Raw genomic sequence first — 19036 nt, forward strand, 5'->3', positions numbered from 1 at the left:
CAAATGAGCTCGAAGGGGACTGGCCCCTGCCTGCAAATTGCTTAGGTCAGTGGAGGAGCGAAGTCGCTGGGACACAGCTAGTTCGAGGACTCCCACTGCAACCAACTTCTCCTCTTAGCCCTCTCTCTGTCCACGGTGCCCCTGCACGGTGGCTCCAAGCTGAGCAACATGAACTCGAAACTCCCGTCACTGGGGTCAGAGTGATAGCATAGTGATAGGGCATTTGCCTTGCATGTGGCCAACTCAGGACAACCTGGGTTCAATTCCTGGCATCCCACATGATCCTTTGAGCCTGCTAGGAGTGATTTTTGAGTACAGAGCTATGAGTAACCCCTGAGCGCCACTGGTTGTGGTCAAAATAAATAAATGTTTTTAGAAATTGGAAAAATAAAAATAGGGGCCAGAGAGAGCACAGCGGTAAGTTGTTTGCCTTAAATGCAGAAGGATGGTGGTTCAAATCCTGGCATCCCATATGGTTCCCTGAGCCTGCCGGGAGTGATTTCTGAGCATGGAGCCAGGAGTGACCCCTGAGCGCCGCTGGCTGTGACTCAAAAAATAAAAATAATTTGAAAAAATAAAAATAAATCAAAGGAATAGAAACTAGCGTCTCTGCCTCTGACTGGGGCTGCATCCCCAATCCTGAACACAAATTCAATCTGTGAGTGAGCAGCTGACCTTTAGGCTTGTTTCACGTTTATGGCACTGCTAGCAATGAGGTCGCTTAGGGGACAGCAAGTCCATGCACAAGTGGGGATCATGCTCCCCTCCAAGGCCCTGAGACCAGAAGCTCAAGTGATATCCCTTAATTTCTCCCCAAGCCCTAGAGGAATGCAATCTGGCTGGCTGGCCTGAGCTGTGTGTTTACTTACGACTGGGGGACTCCTCCGATGCCGAAACCCACCAGGCCCCGTAGCACCAGGATCCAGCTGTAGACGGGCGCAAATGCACTGAGGATGCCATAGTACAGGGTCCAGAGGACACTGATCTTCAGGCCCTGTGGACACAGAGCAATGCCAGGTCACAGGGGTCCCACATACTGTGATACTGGCTCTGGGGCAGTGCCCAGTGAAGGCTCTCCTATAGGGAATCCCTGGGACTCAAGACTTAGTCAGGAGCCCTCTGGATGTATGGGGCCAAGGTTGAGGGGGTTTGAAGGGGCATTTGGTCATGCAGCATTTGACAGTGGGTCCCTCAAGATGCCAGACGCTCTCATGGCTTGAGCCCTGTCAGTACTAGTGCTGGTCCCCATGACCGTTTGCTTCCACTTAACTTTCAATGACATTTATTTTTTTCAAACATTATTTTATTTATTTAGTTTTGGGTTTGGAGCCACACAAGACAGGGGTTACTCCTTGCTCTGCACTCATAAATCACTCCTGGCAGGCTCAGGGTTCCATATGGAATGGCAGGGATCGAAACCGGGTTGGCTATGTGCAAGGCAAATGCTTTATCTGCTGTGCTATCGCTCAGGCCCCCGAACTTTTTTGTTTGTTTTTGTCCAAATCCAACAGCACACAGAGGGTACTGCTGGCTCTGCCCTCAGAAATTGCCCCTGGCAGTCTCAGGAAACCACTTGGGATGCTGGGAATCAAACCCAAGTCCATCCTGGATTGGCTGTATGCAAGGCAAGCACCCTACCACTGTGCTAACACTTCAGCCCCTCAAAAATTATTTTTTATAATACATAAAAAGCATCAGAAATACAAATCTGGCCTAATGGTTAAACCAGTTAAATCAGGGCTGGACCGATAGCACAGCGATAAGGCATTTGCCTTGCACGTGGCCAATAGAGGATAAATCCCGGTTCAAATCCCAGCATCCCGATGGTCCCCTGAGCCTGCCAGGAGTGACTTCTGAGCACAGAACCAGGAGTAAGTAACCCCTGAGCGCTGCTGGGTATGACCCAAAAACAAAACAAAACAAAACAAAACAAACAGTTAAACCAAAATTTTTACCCCTTGGTTGCATCAGCGACTTGAAAACATCAGTAGTCATTTCAGAAAGTTTCTGGAGACTGGAGCAACAGTACTTTTACTTTTCCAAAAATGTGTTTTGTTTAAAAAAAAAAGTGTATCTAAATATATTAAGTATGTATGAACAGAACAGATAAGACAGAAATGGGCAATCTTCAAATTCTTTCAGCAAGTCCCCCCCTGGAAATCTACCCTCTTTTTTTGGTTGTTTTTTTGGGGCACATCCAGCTATACCACAGGTCAAACCCAGGTTGATTCTGTACTGTACTATCTGTACTGTACTATTTCTCTGACCCTGAAGAATCTACCTTCGTTTTTGTTTATTTTTTTATTTGCTCAGGGGTTACTCCTGGCTCTGTGCTTAGGAATTACTTCTGGCAACGCTCAGGGGACCATATGCGATGCCGGGGATCCAACCTGGGTTGGCCTCTTGCAAGACAAAAGCCCTTCCCGCTGTGCAATCGCTCCAGCCCCAAAACTTACCTCCTTTAGGTCAACAGAAAGTGTCCCCCACCCATTTGCACATGCGCCTGCAACTGCTCCTCTGAATCATCCTAGCACCCCACCTTCCACCCTGAGGAGGCATCCTTCCCTTTGGGCACAGTTGTGCCTCGACCAATGGCAGCAACGAAGCTGCCTCTCTACACCCGACAGCCATGACGGCAAAATTGGTGCCTGCCGAGCACACCACCACTTAGTTCTCAGCGCCTTTGGGCTTCTGCTAATGTAAGCGAGCTTTGAACCGAGAGAAATAAATGCCTCAGAAACAAGACATAATTAGCAGGGCCGGAGAGATAGCATGGAGGTAAGGCATTTGCCTTTCATGCAGAAGGTCATCAGTTCGAATCCTGGCGTCCCATATGGTCCTCCGTGCCTGCCAGGAGCGATTTCTCAGCATGGAGCCAGGAGTAACCCCTGAGCACTGCCGCGTGTGACCCAAAAACCACACACACACACACACACACACACACACACACACACACACACACACACACACACACACACACACACACACAAGACATAATTAGTAACAAAAGAAGAACCAAACAAGGGAGAAAGGGGAGAGTGTGCTCCACTGGCACCTGGCAGACAAGCCCTTCTCCCACCGGGGCTGCCTGGGAAGGAGGTCACAGGTGACCTCAGGAGCAAAGACCAAAGAGGGGCCCCCACAGATCTGCTGCTGGCTCTCATTTGCCCACAGAGGCCAGACTTTCTAGCTCTCCCCAGAAAATGAGGGCTCAGCAGTCATTTGCCACAGCCAGTCCAAAGATGCAGACAGAGGCAAGGCCCATGGGGTTAGTCCTAGAGATGGCAGGAATGTCTCCCAGCCCTCTGGGCTCTTCATAAACTACCCTTGTCATTCTGCCTAGCATCTCTCCTGTCTTTCAGCTGGCTGACGCTATCCTCCTCTCTCCTTCCCCTTTCCTATATTCATGGCTTGAAACACCCCTTGAAGGCCCAGGCTCTACAGATGCATGCAGAAACATCAGGCATTCATTAATTTGCTCATGCAATTATTTCTCTGATAATAAGCCTATATTGAGTGCCTGCTATATGCCAGATACTAGAGTTACAGAGCTCTATTATACAGTCACTCGTTCAATCAGTTGACATGCCTGTGATGTGTTCAACACCAGAGGAACTGATGTCAGCCTTCCTTTCCTTTCCTTCTTTCCTTCTTTCCTCCCTCCCTTCCTTTTCCTCCCTCCCTTCTTTTCCCTCCCTCCCTTCTTTTCCCTCCCCCCTTCCTTTCCCTCCCTCCCTTCCTTTCCCTCCCTCCCTTCCTTTCCCTCCTTCCCTTCCTTTCCCTTCCTTCCTTCCTTCCTTCCTTTCCTTCCTTTCCTTCCCTTCCTTCCCTTCCCTTCCCTTCCCTCCCTTCCCTCCCTTCCCTCCCTTCCCTCCCTTCCCTCCCTTCCCTCCCTTCCTCCCTTCCCTCCCTTCCCCTTCCTTCCTTCCTTCCTTCCTTCCTTCCTTCCTTCCTTCCTTCCTTCCTTCCTTCCTTCCTTCCTTCCTTCCTTCCTTCCTTCCTTCTTTCTTTCTTTCTTTCTTTCTTTCCGCCTTTATTGAACACCCTGCATACTTCTGTTTTGGGTTTTTTTTTTGGTTTTTGGGTCACACTTGGCAGCACTCAGGGGTCACTCCTGGTTCTACACTCAGAAATCGCTCCTGGCAGACTTGGGGGACCATATGGGATGCCAGGATTTGAATCACCGTCCTTCTGCATGCAAAGCAATCGCCCTACCTTCGTGCTATCTCTCTGGCCCCCATACTTCTGGCAGCTTAAGACTAATATCTGTCTCATTCATTCATTCACCCATTTGCTGAACATGTAACAAACTCCTGCTACTTGCTATTTTTGGTTCTGGCCTATAGCATGACTGCCAGATAGTCTGCCTTTCTGGATCTTTCTTTGTGTTTTTAAAATTGTTTATCATCTCGTTACAGAGAATTCTCTCAGGCCTGTGGGAAAAGGCTCAAGGGCTAAGGTAGACAAGTGATTTGCTCAGTCATCAGTACCCAATCCCCAGGCTGGAGAGTTCTCAGGGCTGAGCAGAGGTGAGGCATGTCTGAACAAGTCTTGGTTTGAGTTCCAGCTTGAATCTCCTAAGCACTGCTGGGCGGAAGCCCTAACATCAAGTTGGGGGGAGAGCCTTCCGAGAACCAATGAATATGGACCTCAAACCAAAACAAACCACAGGGCTAGAGTGATAGCACACAGCTGGGAGGGCATTTGTCTTGCACACAGAAAACCCGGCTCGACTCCCTGCATCCTATTGGGTTCCCTGAGCCTACCAGAAGTGGTTTTTGAGAGCAGAACCAGGAGTAACCCCTGAGCACTGCTGGGTGTGGCCAAAACCAAAAACAAATAAAATCCACTAAAAGAACTTGGTCCTATATTGAATGTTGGACTTCAAAAGAGCCACTCAGGGCTCAATGGCCTTCTCCAGGGATTGGATGGCACCCCATTATTTTTAGCAAAGATCATCCATGCCTGAAGCATATGAGATTCATCACAGGCAGGTGTTCCAAGGGAAAGGCAAGGCAAATGGAGCCTCTACTCAGTTCCTGGGCCTCAGGATTCCAGAGCACCTGATTTACAAAAACAAACCCCAAACTGGACCTCTGTGTTGTTATGCAAAACACATGCTTTATAAAAATTAGGGTCAACTGGTTCATAAAGCATCGTATGGGATATAGAAAACACACCTATTCTTTTAATTTTATTTTTAAGCAGGGGGCTAGACCCAGCTACATACCGTACCCTGCAGTGCTCAGAATTATATCCTGGCTCTGCATTCAGGAATCACTCTTGGCGGAGCCTGGGAGAACCACAGGGGATGCCAAAGATCGATGAGGAGTTGGCCTCATGCAAGGCCAGTGCCCTCTGGGCTATACTATCACTCTGGCACCAAAGTTATTCTCATTACATTGATTTTTATGTTTTCTTATTCAGTCCTTTCAGCAACCCTTTACATTATGCAATTTGCTGTTTGGTGAGGGGGAATAAATACAAAATGTGGTATTCAGGAGGCCTGGAAGGTCCTTTCCAAAGATTCTTGGCCAACTGGGCAGTGGATCAGTGAGATTTCAGCCACCCCAATATTGCTTGCACCTGGTGATGCTCGGGAGGACTAGGTGGTACTAGAGATCAAATTGGGGTGAACTGTTTGCAAAGCATGTGTCTTTACTCCAACTTGGCCTTCCAACAACCTTCAAGGTACTCCTGTCATCCAGATGAGGAAACTGAGGCCCAGAGAAGCCCAGAAGAAAGGTATCCAAAGGAACCCTGTGTGATGGACAGAACTACGAGCCACTGTTGCTCCAGCCTCCCAAGAGCCTACATCCCACTGCCCTTGCCTTCCTGTGCCTTCCACACCCACAACCCAAGCTGTAGAAACTTCAAGAAAAATCCAAGTGGTCCAGTGAGCCCTCTTCAGATAGGAGACTGTGAAGTCACGCAGTCGTCACCCTCCCAGACACCTACCTGCTGGCCAGGGTGGAGCAAGAAGTCAAGGGTGAGTCTCTTCCTTGCCAAAGCTGCCCACTTGCCAGCTTGTCTGCTGTGGCTTCAACTCTGGGCGTGTTTGAGCATCAGAGTCAGCTCAGCCCAAGCCCAAATGCCAGGCAAGGCAGAATCCCACCATCTGGATATGATGCTCTCTCTTACTCTCTCATTCTCTCTCTTGTTCTCTCTCTCTCTCTCTCTTGCTTTCTATCTCTTTCTCTCATTCTCTCTCCCTCTCCCCATCATTTGAGGAAGGGGATGCTAAGTGCCAAGGGGTCTGAATGGGCAGTGTCAGAGTATAGATTCCTAAACCCTGAGCTCCCTACTGTATCCTCACCCCTTTCTAGCCACCATCTCCCAGGGCCCAGGCTGTGGTTCTGCTACTGGCCAGGGGTGCAGGGACTCAGGAGAAGGCATGCAGCGGAGTGCCTTACTGTTTTCCGGCCGTATTGATCCGAGATGTTCCCCCAGAGGGTGGAGCTAGACATCATGCCCACAAAGACCACCTGTGGGCAGAAAGTGACTTCCATAAGTGCCTGAGTGTGGCAGACAAAGAGGAAAGCATGGGACAGACAACCGGGCCCCACTGAGCCAGACAACCAGAACCCAGCTCAGGGGGACCCTTGACCACTCAGTCCAGCATCATGGAGGTGTTACGCTAATCTTTCTTTCCATATTTTCTTTTTCTTTCCTGGCTTTTTGGGGTCACACCCGGTAGTGCTCAGGACTTACTTCTGGCTCTGCACTCAGAGATCACTCCTAGTAGGATTGTAGTGGGGAGGGATCTTATGGGATGCCAGGGATCAAACTAAAGTCTGCTGCATGCAAGGTAAACACCCTCTCTACTGTGCCAGATTGGGCTCAGTCCTAACCTGTACTTTTCAGGGTCAGAAACAGAGGTTGGAGTGCAGCAGCCAGGTGGCAAGGGGCACACTGAACTAGGCTGGCTCAGAGTGGCTGCAGGTCACCCCTTACCGACCTTGCAGCCCAACTGAGAAAAAAGGTCACGAGCTGCAGGGCAGCGTTGGGAGAGATGCATTATAGGCAAGTGGGGGTGTTATGGGGACAGAATCATTCCTGGAGCTGCAGGGCAGAAGCTTGGACTAGGCCCTATGGAATAGAACCCAAGGCATTGTCAGTGAGTCTGAGGATCAGGGCTAAAAACCTACTCCCCCCACCCAAAAAAAAACAAAAACCCTAAAACAAACAAAAAAGGATGTCAGTGACTATTAGAATTTTCATGCCACACAGCACACCAGTTTCTTCCACATTTTATATTTATTTTTTGTATGATTGGGGGGCTCTCAGCGATGCTCAGGGGTTACATCTAATTCTGTGCTCAGGATTTACTCGTGGAAGGCTCAGGGGATTCTATGGGATGCCAAAGATCAAACCGTAGTGGGCCATGTGCAAGGCAAATGCCCTTCCTACTGTGCTATATTGCTCCAGCCCCATTCCATGTAGGTTTTGTTGTTGTTTGTTTTATTTTTTGATCACATTCTGTGGTCCTCAGGAGTTACTTCTGGCTCTTTGCTGAGAAATTACTCCTGAATGGGAGTAATGCGCCGGAGCAGTGGCACAAGGCATAAGCGTCTGCCTTGCATGCACAATCCTAGGACAGACAGTGGTTCGATTCCCCGGTGTCACATATGGTCCCCCAAGCCAGGAGCAATTTCTGAGCGCATATTCAGGAGTAACCCCTGAGCATCACCAGGTGTGGCCCAAAAAACAAAAAAGGAAGGAAGGAAGGAAGGAAGGAAGGAAGGAAGGAAGGAAGGAAGGAAGGAAGGAAGGAGGGAGGGGATGGAGGGAGGGAGGGAGGGAGGGAGGGAAGTGAAGGAGGGAGGGAGGTGAAGGAGGGAGGGAGGGAGGTGAGAGGAGGGAGGGAGGGAGGGAGAGAGGGAGGGGAGGGAGGGAGGGAAGGGAGGGAGGGAGGGAGGGAAGGGAGGGAGGGAGGGAGGGAGGGAAGGGAGGGAGGGAGGGAGGGAAGGGAGGGAGGGAGGGAGGGAAGGGAGGGAGGGAGGGAGGGAAGGAGGGAGGGAGGGAGGGAAAGGAGGGAGGGAGGGAGGGAGGGAGGGAGGGAGGGAGGAAGGAAGGGAGGAAGGAGGGAAGGAAGGGAGGAAGGAGGGAAGGAAGGGAGGGAGGGAAGGAAGGAAGGGAGAGAAAGAAATTACTCCTGGCAGGCTCAGGGGATAATATGAGATTCTGGGGTTTGAACTTGGGTTGGCTCTGTACAAGACAAATGCCCTACACACTGTGCCCTACACACCAGTCCCTTCCATGTTCTTTAACTCAATAGAAAGGAGCCTAATTGAGCTGTCTTGAGGGAGACAAGTGAAACTAATCTTTCATAAGCAGCTGCTTGTTCTTTGGCATAGAACTAGGAGGTTGTAGAAACTAACTGTGGCTTTATTTATTGAGTTATTAAAAATATTTCCCTCAGGCTCTTCCCCCAAACTTCTGATATGTGGAACAAAACTTTTCATCATATTTCTTCAGTTAAAAAATAGAGAGCCAGGGCCCGGAGAGATAGCACAGCGGCGTTTGCCTTGCAAGCAGCCGATTCAGGACCAAAGGTGGTTAGTTCGAATCCCGGTGTCCCATATGGTCCCCCGTGCCTGCCAGGAGCTATTTCTGAGCAGACAGCCAGGAGTAACCCCTGAGCACTGCCAGGTGTGGCCCAAAAACCAAAAAAAAAAAGAGAGCCAGAGCAATAGTACAGCAGGTAGAGTGTTTGCCTTGTATGTGCGTAGATGACTCAGGTTCAATCCCTGGTATGCCATAGGGTCCCCTGAGCCTACCAGGGGTGCCTCCATGTGTGGCCCCAAAACCTAAATAAATAGTAAAATAAAATAACAATAAAAAGAAAAGTGGAATTAAAATTGTGGCTGAGCCTTCTTATACTGGCAGTAAGTTATCCTCTGTGAGCTGGAGGCTTATGGGGACCACACAGACCACTCGGGGCACCCTAATAGTTAGCAAAATTGCTTCACCTTTGTCAATATGAATTGCAGGGGACAGAGCCATAGTATAGTGAGGAAGGCGCTTGCCTTGCACTTGGCCAACCCAGGTTCATTCCCCAGCATCCCATAGGGTCTGCTGAGCACTGCCAGGAGCGATCCCTGATCCTAGAGCATGGGTAATCCCTGAGTTTCACCAGGTATGGCCCAAGAAGCAAAATGGCACCTGGGTTTTGTCCATGTCCTGTTACTAAAAACAATCATGATAACTCAGTGCGGAGAAAAAAATAATGCAAAGCTTAGAACCTCATGTTCCCACTGTGATTTAAAATGTATGTACGTTGTCATGGAAAATCACTGTAGGCTGACAACAAAATGATTTTCACTGTGAAACATTGCACCACAATAAAGTGAGATAAAATAGAATGAAAATCATGCAAGGTGAAAACATACAAAGTTGTTCTTCAAAATTTCTTATTCATGTTTTTTTGGGGGTGCGGGGTGTCAGGGGCTGCCAGGGACCAAACCTGATAATGAATATAGAACATGTGCTTCACTTTTTGGCCTTCACTCGTGAAACCTTTGAACAGAAGATGGTAGGTATTAACTTAATGCTTTAATTCCACTGACTGCAGTTAAAAGTAGGGTATTAGCAACTGGAGCAATTGTACAGTGGATAAGAAATTACTCCTATTAGTTCACGGGGGACCACATGAGTTGCCAGGAATCGAACATGGGTTGGCCATATGCAAGTGCCCTCTCTGCTGTATTTTTACTACAACCCAGAAAAAAGTGATTTTTTACAAGGTGTAAGTGGTGAACTCAGGTGGGTTCCAGTGCCCTGGCAGTAGGAGAGTTGGTATCTGCCAAGAGGTGCAGCAATAAGCATTGGCTACAGGCCTACCAGGATATGGAAAGGGGAGGAGGGAAAAGCGGCAGCTGAGGCAGTACTGGACTTCATTTTCTGTGAAGCTCTTGGATGCATCAGGAGAAGGGGAACCATCTTGAAACAGCCCCACAGAGTCAAAGCCGCACTTTACTGGACCGAGCCCCCCCATCACTTACCGAGGTCAGTAGTGCCACCTGCCAGCTGGGCAGCCTCCACTCACAGTGTAGCTGGGGCGCCAGAATGCTCAGGATCATCATCTCCATGGCGTCTGCCATCTGCAGGGAGGAAGCAAGAACATAAGGAGGTCAGGCTGCTGCCAAGTGCATGACCACAGGGAGGCCAAGTTTAAACCTCTCTGACCACTGGCCGTGTGCACTACCACCTATCAAAATATTGAACACGGGCCCGGAGAGATAGCACAGCGGCGTTTGCCTCGCAAGCAGCCGATCCAGGACCAAAGGTGGTTGGTTCAAATCCCGGTGTCCCATATGGTCCCCCGTGCCTGCCAGGAGCTATTTCTGAGCAGACAGCCAGGAGTAACCCCTGAGCACTGCCGGGTGTGGCCCAAAAACCAAAAAAAAAATAAAAAATAAATTGAACGCAGCAGCAGAACAGAGCAGCACTAGGCCAAAATCCACAGCTAAATGTTTAACATTTGTATATGTGTGTGTGGCTCTGTGTGTGTGTTCTTATGATTAAAAAGGGGGAATGAGCTGAAGTGACAGTACAGCAGGGAGGGCATTTGCCTTGCACATAGCCAACCTAGTTTGATCCTCAGTATCCCATAGGGTCCCCCAAGCCTGCCAGGAGTAATTTTTGAGCACAGAGCCAGGAGTAACTCCCAAATGCTGCCAGGTGTAGCCCAAAAACCACAAAAAAATTTTTTTAATACAAAAATTAAAAGGGGGGAAGCAGAGCCATAGCATACCAAGGGGACATTTGCCTTGCACAAGGTCAACCTAGGTTTGATTCCCGACATCCCATAAGGTTTTTTAGTGCAGCCAGGTGTGATTCCTGAATTCAGAGCCAGGAGTATCCCCTGAGCAACACCAGTGTGGCCTAAAAATAAAAATAGGAATGTGGAAAAAAAAAGAGGGGGACCGGAGAGATAGCATGGAGGTAAGGCATTTGCCTTTCATGCAGAAGGTCGGTGGTTCAAATCCCGGCATCCCATATGGTCCCCCGAGCTTGCCAGGAGTGATTTCTGAGCATAGAGCCAGGAGTAACCCCTGAGCGCTGCCAGGTGTGACCCCCAAAAAAAAACAAAAAAGAAAAATGTAAATGTGGAGGCTCAGAGAGGTAGTACAGAGAACAGGGGTAAGGCACTTACTTGCCTTACATGATTTGACCCCAGCACTGCATATGATTCCTTGAACACTGGCAGGAATAACCCCTGAGCACAGAGCCAGGAGTAGTTCCTGAGCACCACCAAGTTTAGCCAAAGCCCACTTTTAGCCACCCCAAATTGGAACTCTTCCCAAATTAATTGGAACACCATATTTTTAAAATCCTAGGGGAAAAATTATTTTAGCCAAGGTGAAGAGAGTACTCTTTTTTTCTTTTTCTTTTCTTTTTTTTTTTGAGAGAGAGTACTATTTTTTTTTCATCCCAATACTCATTTATTTTAGTTCGGGTAGAATCATCAGCGTCCATCACAAGAACAGCTTTGTGAAAGTGGACGACAAAAAAAAAAAAAAAAAAAAAAAAAAAAGGCAGGCCTTGAGAGATAGCACAATGGCGTTTGCCTTGCAAGCAGCCGATCCAGGACCAAAGGTGGTTGGTTTGAATCCCGGTGTCCCATATGTTCCCCGTGCCTGCCAGGAGCTATTTCTGAGCAGGCAGCCAGGAGTAACCCCTGAGCACCGCTGGGTGTGGCCCCCCCCCAAAAAAAAAAAAAAAAGGCAAGCCCAGAAGCAGACAGGGTGGCCCTGGGATTGGCGACAGAGGGAATAGTGAAAATTAAGTTAGTGGAGAAATTCTAAAGGGCTAGTGCTGCTGCATTTGGGAAAATGGCTTTGGTTTTAGGGCCACACCCAGCTGTACTCAGGACTTACTCTTGGCTCTGCACTCAGGAATCACTCATGGCAATGCTCAGGGGACCATATTGGACGCTGGGGATTGAACCCAGGTAGGCCTCTTGTAAAGCAAGATCCCTACCCGCTGTATTTTCTCTCCAGCTCAAGAAAATGTTTTTGTTTTTGTTTTACTACATGATTTCCCCCTATTTCTGGGTTCACAAAAATGAGTTTCAATGGTATGTACACTTTAGATATAAAATCTACAATTAGGGAGTTAGGACCAGGAATTGTGAATCCCTTGAAACAAAGCATATTTTTCTCTGCACATTTCTTTTTATTTTTAAATAGTAAGCACCCCTGATCATGTAGGTCATCATCTGTGGCAGTCATGAGCCTCAATAGTGAGGTTATCTAAGCATCAGGTCCTCTGAAGGTCATAAACAATCACGCCCCCTCAAGCGCAGACCTGAGGCACCATCAGGATCACGTGACATACACTGTTGCTTCAGGAAAATGCTTTATGTGAAGATACCATGTCTCTCCTGGTTTAGCAGAAGGGTCCCCAGAGACTGGCTGTGAACTCAGCGCCCCCAGAACACTTACCCACGCCAAGCCGGTGAGGATAGACAGTTTCCATTGGAATTTTCCAAACCCAATGGCTTCCACCGCATCTTCCACCATGAAAGTATCTGGGAAGGTGAAAGGGGAAGGACAGGCAGGAGTGAGTGATTCCAGTGTGATACTGGGGTATGTGTATAGAGGAGAGGTATTCAGCCAAGTTCAGTAAAGACTGGTTCCAGGGGTAATGCTAGAACATCCCAGCAAGCCCAAAGAGCACCATGGCTGCCATGATGTTTAGAGGAGACCTTAAAAAACGTAGATTGATTATACAGTGATAAATCGATGATTCTGGATCCAGGCTATGAAACATGGCCCAACTGGTTTAAAGACCAGGCTTAAAACATGGTTAAAAGGTACAATGCATACAAATATAAAACATGTTGCTCCCTTCTTGGATAATCTAATAGTTTTAAAGAAAAAAAAAGGTATAAGAAGAGATGTAGAATGTATTGTTCATGCTAATGAAAAAAAAATAAGGCAAGATCACCAATTTTGTTTGATTATGTTCTTTTTTTTTTTTTTTTTTTGGTTTTTGGGCCACACCCGGTAACGCTCGGGGGTTACTCCTGGCTATGTGCTCAGAAGTTGCTCCTGGCTTGGGGGACCATATGGGACACCGGGGGATCGAACCACGGTCCGGTCCGTCCGAGGCTAGCGCAGGCAAGGCAGGCACCTTACCTTTAGCGCCACCGCCCGGCCCCTTTGTTTGATTATGTTCTGAGAAATGGATGTTTGTATGTCCTTATGAGTGTCTTTTTTTTTTTTTTTTTTTTTGGTTTTTGGGTCACATCCAGCAGCGCTCAGGGGTTACTCCTGGCTCTATGCTCAGAAATCACACCCGGCAGGCTCGGGGGGCCATATGGGATGCCAGGATTCGAACCAATGTCCTTCTGCATGCAAGGCAAATGCCTTACCGCTGTGCTATCTCTCCAGTCCCCCTGATGAGTGTCTTAATATATATATTGTTGTATACACTATATACAAAGCTAAACTTTGGGGGTAGTTGGGCACTTGCCTTGTACATGGTTAGCCCATGTTTAAACAGTCTCATGAGCACTGCCAGGAGTAATTTCTGAGTGCTGAGCCAGAGTTGCCCTTGAGCATTGCTGGGTGTGTGGCCCCAAACACCCTCAACTTTGTTCCTTTGTTTCGGGTTGTTTGGTCACCTTTGAGGGAGAAATAATGCAGTCCAATTGTTACCAGAGGAGCAGCTACTTGAAGTACATGCCCCACTGAGCAACTAGTCTGGGAATTAATTCAACTGGATTCCCAAGGCCTTGCAAGCAGCCAACTGGAGTTAGGTCCCCAGCATCCAATGCACCCCTGATCACCAACAGAAGCAATTTCTGACTGCAGTGTTAGGAGTAACCCCTGAGCATCACCAGGTGTGGCTCCAAAAAGAAAGCAAACAAGAAAACCCCAACTTGACTCCAAAATTAAAAATTAATTAAAAAGGGGCCGGCAAGGTGGCGCTAGAGTTAAGGTGTCTGCCTTGCAAGTGCTAGCCAAGGAAAGGACCACGGTTCGATCTCCCAGGGGTCCCATATGGTCCCCTCAAGCCAGGGACAATTTCTGAGTGCGTAGCCAGGAGTAACCCCTGAGCATCAAACGGGTGTGACCTAAAAAACCAAAAAAAAAAAAATTCATTAAAAAGGTGGGGCCAGGGCGATGGCACAGTGCTAGGGTGTTTGCCTTGCATGCAACTGACCCAGGACGAACTGCAGTTCAATCCCCCAGTGTTCATATGGTCCCCCAAGGCAGGAGCGATTTCTGAGCGTATAGCCAGGAGGAACCCCTGAATGTCACCGGGTGTGGCTCAAAAAAAAAAACACAAAAAATATTAATTAAAAAGCAGTAAACCCTAAGCTGGAGAGACAGCACAGCAGCGTTTGCCTTGCAAGCAGCCAATCCAGGACCTAAGGAGGTTGGTTCAAATCCCGGCGTCCCATATGGTCCTCTGTGCCTGCCAGGAGCTATTTCTGAGCAGATAGCCAGGAGTAAGCCCTGAGCACCACCGAGTATGACCCAAAAAAAAAAGCAGTAAACCCTGAGGCAAGTGTAATAGCACAGCAGGTAGGGCATTTGCCTTGCACACAGCTGACTGTGGTTTGATTCCTAGCATCCCATAGGGTCCCTTGAGAATGCCAGGAGTGATTCCTGAGTGCAGAGCCAGGATTAACCCCTGAGCGCCGCTTGGTATGGCCCATAGACCTAAAGGAAAACAAAGAGGTGCCAGTGGTGGAGTGGGATCTAGAATATGCTTCAAGAGCTGCAATAATAGAATAGACCCTAAGTGATGACCCCCTACTTACCAGGAGGTTTGCTAACATCATGTGTCGTCATGATGTGGACACTCATCTTTTGTCTGTTACAGCAGGTCGGTTGAGGCCCACACCACTGGCCTCAGAATCTCCCAACAGCCCCTGGACTCTCCTCCCCCTTCCCCACACCCCTCCCTGGCACTCTGCTCTCAGCACAGTGACTAACGGGGATCGTGATAATGAGGAGAGTTTTTTTAAATGTTTTTAGGATATATATATATATATATTTTAACTTTTCTTTTTTAAAGGACTGCTTCATTTTAGAATTATAGCCTGCTAACAGAAATTTGCCAGAAGAGTGGGGGAGCTACAGAAACAAAGAGGCCTCAGACAGTTAGGAAGAGGTTTCAGACAGCTAGCTTGAACTAAGATAAGCAAGTTCTGCTTTCACAGCTCCCAAGGACAGCAAGCCTGGAAGATAAGACCAGTCTTGGGCATGTGAGATCAATACCCATTTATGCTCACTGTTAGTTTATAACTGCCACTTTAAGTAAGTTTTGAGCTTTATAGGATATATCAATAAGTTAAGTTAATTGATAAGTACTCATTTACTATTACTAATTATTATAAGCCTAGAGTGATTTGAGCAGTACCAGCCAGAGGGGGCTCTTGGCGCCAGAAAGCCCAACTCCCATGCTTCTAAGGCTGACATATGTGCCACTCTGTGCCAAGAACTCTAACCATTAGCTACATTTGAACCTTGAGTTTTAATGATCCCCTTTCTTCTCTACAACTAACAAGGCCAGGGTCCTGGCCCACTGTAATAAGCTGACACCTGCAATATGTAACACTAGGATTGATAAGTTTTAAAGGTCATCTCTTTGTTCATTGAATGTGTCTCTCAAAGTTATGATGTTTTTTCTTTCTCCTTCCTTCCTTCCTTCCTTCCTTCCTTCCTTCCTTCCTTCCTTCCTTCCTTCCTTCCTTCCTTCCTTCCTTCTTTCTTTCTTTCTTTCTTTCTTTCTTTCTTTTTTTTTTTGGTTTTTGGGTCACACCCGGCAGTGCTCAGGGGTTACTCCTGGCTGTCTGCTCAGAAATAGCTCCTGGCAGGCACGGGGGACCATATGGGACGCCGGGATTTGAACCAACCACCTTTGGTCCTGGATCAGCAGCTTGCAAGGCAAATGCCGCTGTGCTATCTCTCCGGGCCCTATGATGTTTTTTAATGTAAGCCTTTGTTCATAGCTGCGTCTATGACTGATAAGGAAAAGTGCTGTTCTTGCTTGAAAATTCCTATATAAACTCTGCAGAAAAGAGCCTCGGGGACTCTGCTCTGAGATCTGTCTCAGCAGAGACCCTGACCGGCCAGAATAAATTCTCACCTGTTGCTTGTGCATGGTCTGTGTCTCTTTGGGACCCTCAAGGCGCCAAAAGGACGGAGGGGCACATTGCCCCGGATCCTAACAGTGATGTAATAACACAGTGGCACAGCTGGCCCTTGAGGTGTGGGGTCTTATCCCCAGCACCGCCAAAAGCACAAAAGAAAAAACTAGAAATGCAACAGGCCTTGGGTTGAAGTCAGGGGTTCTCTCCCATGTGGGCATCTGTGCAGGACATTCCCACTCATTGTACCATCACCATCAGCACCAACTCTGTCCTCCCCATCCACCATCAATACCATTCTCACCCTCCTCCTCGTTGCCACCATAGTCTTCCTCACTACCACCCCTTTGTTGTCATGGCTGCTGCTCCCCACCACTACATGCTCCTCCTCAGTGCCAAGATCCTCCTCCCCTCATCCTTTCTTCCTCCTCTTCTTCCTCCTTCCCCTCTTTCTCCTTCTCCCTCACTTTCTTCTCCCCTCCCTCTTCCCCCCTCCCCCCTCCCTGGCACTCTGCTCTCAGCACAGTGACTAACGGGGATTGTGATGTAATGGCCACAGGCGGAGAAAGCTGGAGGATCCGGACCACCCTTCCAGGGGGCACCCCTGGGCCCCGGGGGGCCATATTCCAGCCCCTGACAGAGTCCCAGTCTGTTGCCCCTCTCACAGGACTCCCTTACCGTCGGTGGGGTTGGCAAACTCCTTGGGTACGGGTGCCCCATCGTCCAGCTCCACAGCCTCTAGGCCCACTCGGACCCCCTCGATCTGGACCTCATGCTCCCCTGAAGCCACGCCGTCCTCTGACCGGGCACTCTCCCCCGTGCGCCGAAATTTCACCACCCTGGAGGACACAGCAGGTATGGGGATGTTGGCTGGGATGTTGGCAGACAGACGCACCCAGCCCAGATAGGTGAAAGGCTTTTTACGAAGGTCCTGGGCCCAATAGTGCCCCCCCATTCTACCCCCAAATACCAGGGCTGCCTCCCCAACAATTAGCTTTTATTTTTTTTTTTTATTTATGGTCCACACCTGGCAGTGCTTGGGTTACTCCTGGCTCTGTGTTCAGCAACCACTCCTAGTCGTGCTCAGGGGACCATATGGGATGCCAGGGATCAAACCCGGGTCGGACTCATGCAAGGCAAACACCTTCCCCACTGTGCTGAGGCTCTGGCCTCAATATTCCCTTTTTAAAATCCATAAGGCACATCAAACAGAGATGACAATGAGAGAAACAGCTTCACTGCTTCTATTGTCCAGTTTCAGGTAGCCCAGTAGGAGATCGCCTATATTTGGCCCTTAATGTAGGTGACAAGACCGGATCAAATCCCTTTGTTGTCTCCTTGTCTGTCCTCACCACCACACCGTTTCCTTTCTTGGATATCCTCTTGCTCCCTTGCTGGAGTCACTCTTCACCTGAGCTGCTGGAAGGGAAATATTGTGATCCTCGCTGGAGAGGATCTCCCTAAGTGGAGACCATAAACTTATCTCCTCAATGTTGGGTTTTCAAGAAACTAGATCCGAAGCTCTTCAAAGTCATCTTAGCCCTGTAGTAAACTCCATCTAAGATGCACTTTGCTGTTTTCTCCACCATCAACAGATTGGTCCGTAGTGCAGAGGACAGTCACATTGTAGGATAAGCATCACTATTTTCCTCTTCCCCGCAGAAAAGTCGGTACCCACTAAACTCGCCTCCCCAAGGGCCCGGAGCGATAATGCAGTGAATAAGGCACAGGCCTGGCAGAAATAGAAAAAGCACAGTGAAAAAAAAAAAGAAAAGAAAAAAGAAAAAGCACAGTGGGTGTTTGGATGTTTTCCCCCAGAAGCCTGGGGGCTGAGCCTGCAGCTGTCACCCCAAGGCGGTTGGACAGATGCTCCCAGGCCCTGCCAGGTGGAGACATGTCAGAAAAGGGGAATGGCTCAGGGACTACAGCTAGGAGCATGGGGCAGCTAAAAGTAACAACAACAGAGTGTGCCAACACACACACACACACACACACACACACACACACACACACACACACACACACACACACACCTGTCAGCTACAAACCAGCAAATAAGTTGTATGTTTAAAGTGCATTGCAGGGGCTGAAGTGATAGCACAGAGGGTAGAGCATTTGCCTTGCACACGGCCGACCGGGCTTCCATCCCCAGTATTCCATTGGGTCCCCTGAGCCTGCAAGAGTGATTCCTGAGCACAGAGCCAGGAGGAATCCCCTCAGCACTGCCTATAAAAAAGATAAAAAATAAATGGGCAGAGTGAGGATAATGATGAGGCCAGGGGAGGAAGTGAACTTTGACCCTGTCACCTGCTCCTTTTCAGGGCTGAAGGGAAACCGGCAGCACCCAGGAAATGACGACGTGGACTGAGCACCTTCCCTAAGTCCAACCCAGCCTTGGGCAACAGATTTCCTTCTGCCCTGAGAGTTCCACTAGCAATGTTGGCAGAAGGTAACCCAGGCTAGCTTTATGGACTCACTGTTCAGTGCTTGCCCCTCTCTCCCTGAACTCTACGATAAGCCATCTGAGGGAGGGACTGTTGTGAGCAGGTGGGGATTTGCCTCACAGGTGACAGCAGGTAGGGACTGGCCACAGGCCGAAGCTGCAGCAACTACAGGGACACGTAGTTTTTGTTTCCGCTTGATTTGCATACTCCCTGGTTTCCAAGGCCTCTGCCTACCCCCACCATCAACATACTAGGGAGCTGCCCAGGGTCGCACAGGAGGTGTCTAAGTCTACTCAACCAAAGCCACTTAACTTCAAAGTGCCCATTCCCAGAAACTCAACTTCTGCCTGGTTTTAGCACCTTCTTTTCTTTTCTTTTCTTTTATTTATTTTTGGGTTTTGGGTCACACCTGGTGGCACTCAGGGGTTACTCCTGGCTCTGCACTCAGAAATCGCTCCTGGCAGGCTCAGGGGACCCATAT

General features: G+C 48.8%; 1 protein-coding gene across 1 annotated transcript in view; it reads right to left on the reverse strand.

The window, feature by feature from the left end:
* SVOP (SV2 related protein) overlaps nucleotides 1-19036 on the reverse strand; it is a 50336-nt gene that overhangs the window by 19146 nt on the left and 12154 nt on the right. Inside the window, 5 exon segments of the mRNA XM_049789391.1 lie at nucleotides 870-994; nucleotides 6414-6485; nucleotides 10005-10103; nucleotides 12450-12535; nucleotides 16790-16950. Coding sequence (XP_049645348.1) covers nucleotides 870-994; nucleotides 6414-6485; nucleotides 10005-10103; nucleotides 12450-12535; nucleotides 16790-16950 — 543 coding nt within the window.

The sequence above is a fragment of the Suncus etruscus genome, chromosome 15, assembly GCF_024139225.1.
Source record: "Suncus etruscus isolate mSunEtr1 chromosome 15, mSunEtr1.pri.cur, whole genome shotgun sequence".
Classification (NCBI taxonomy): Eukaryota; Metazoa; Chordata; class Mammalia; order Eulipotyphla; family Soricidae; genus Suncus; species Suncus etruscus.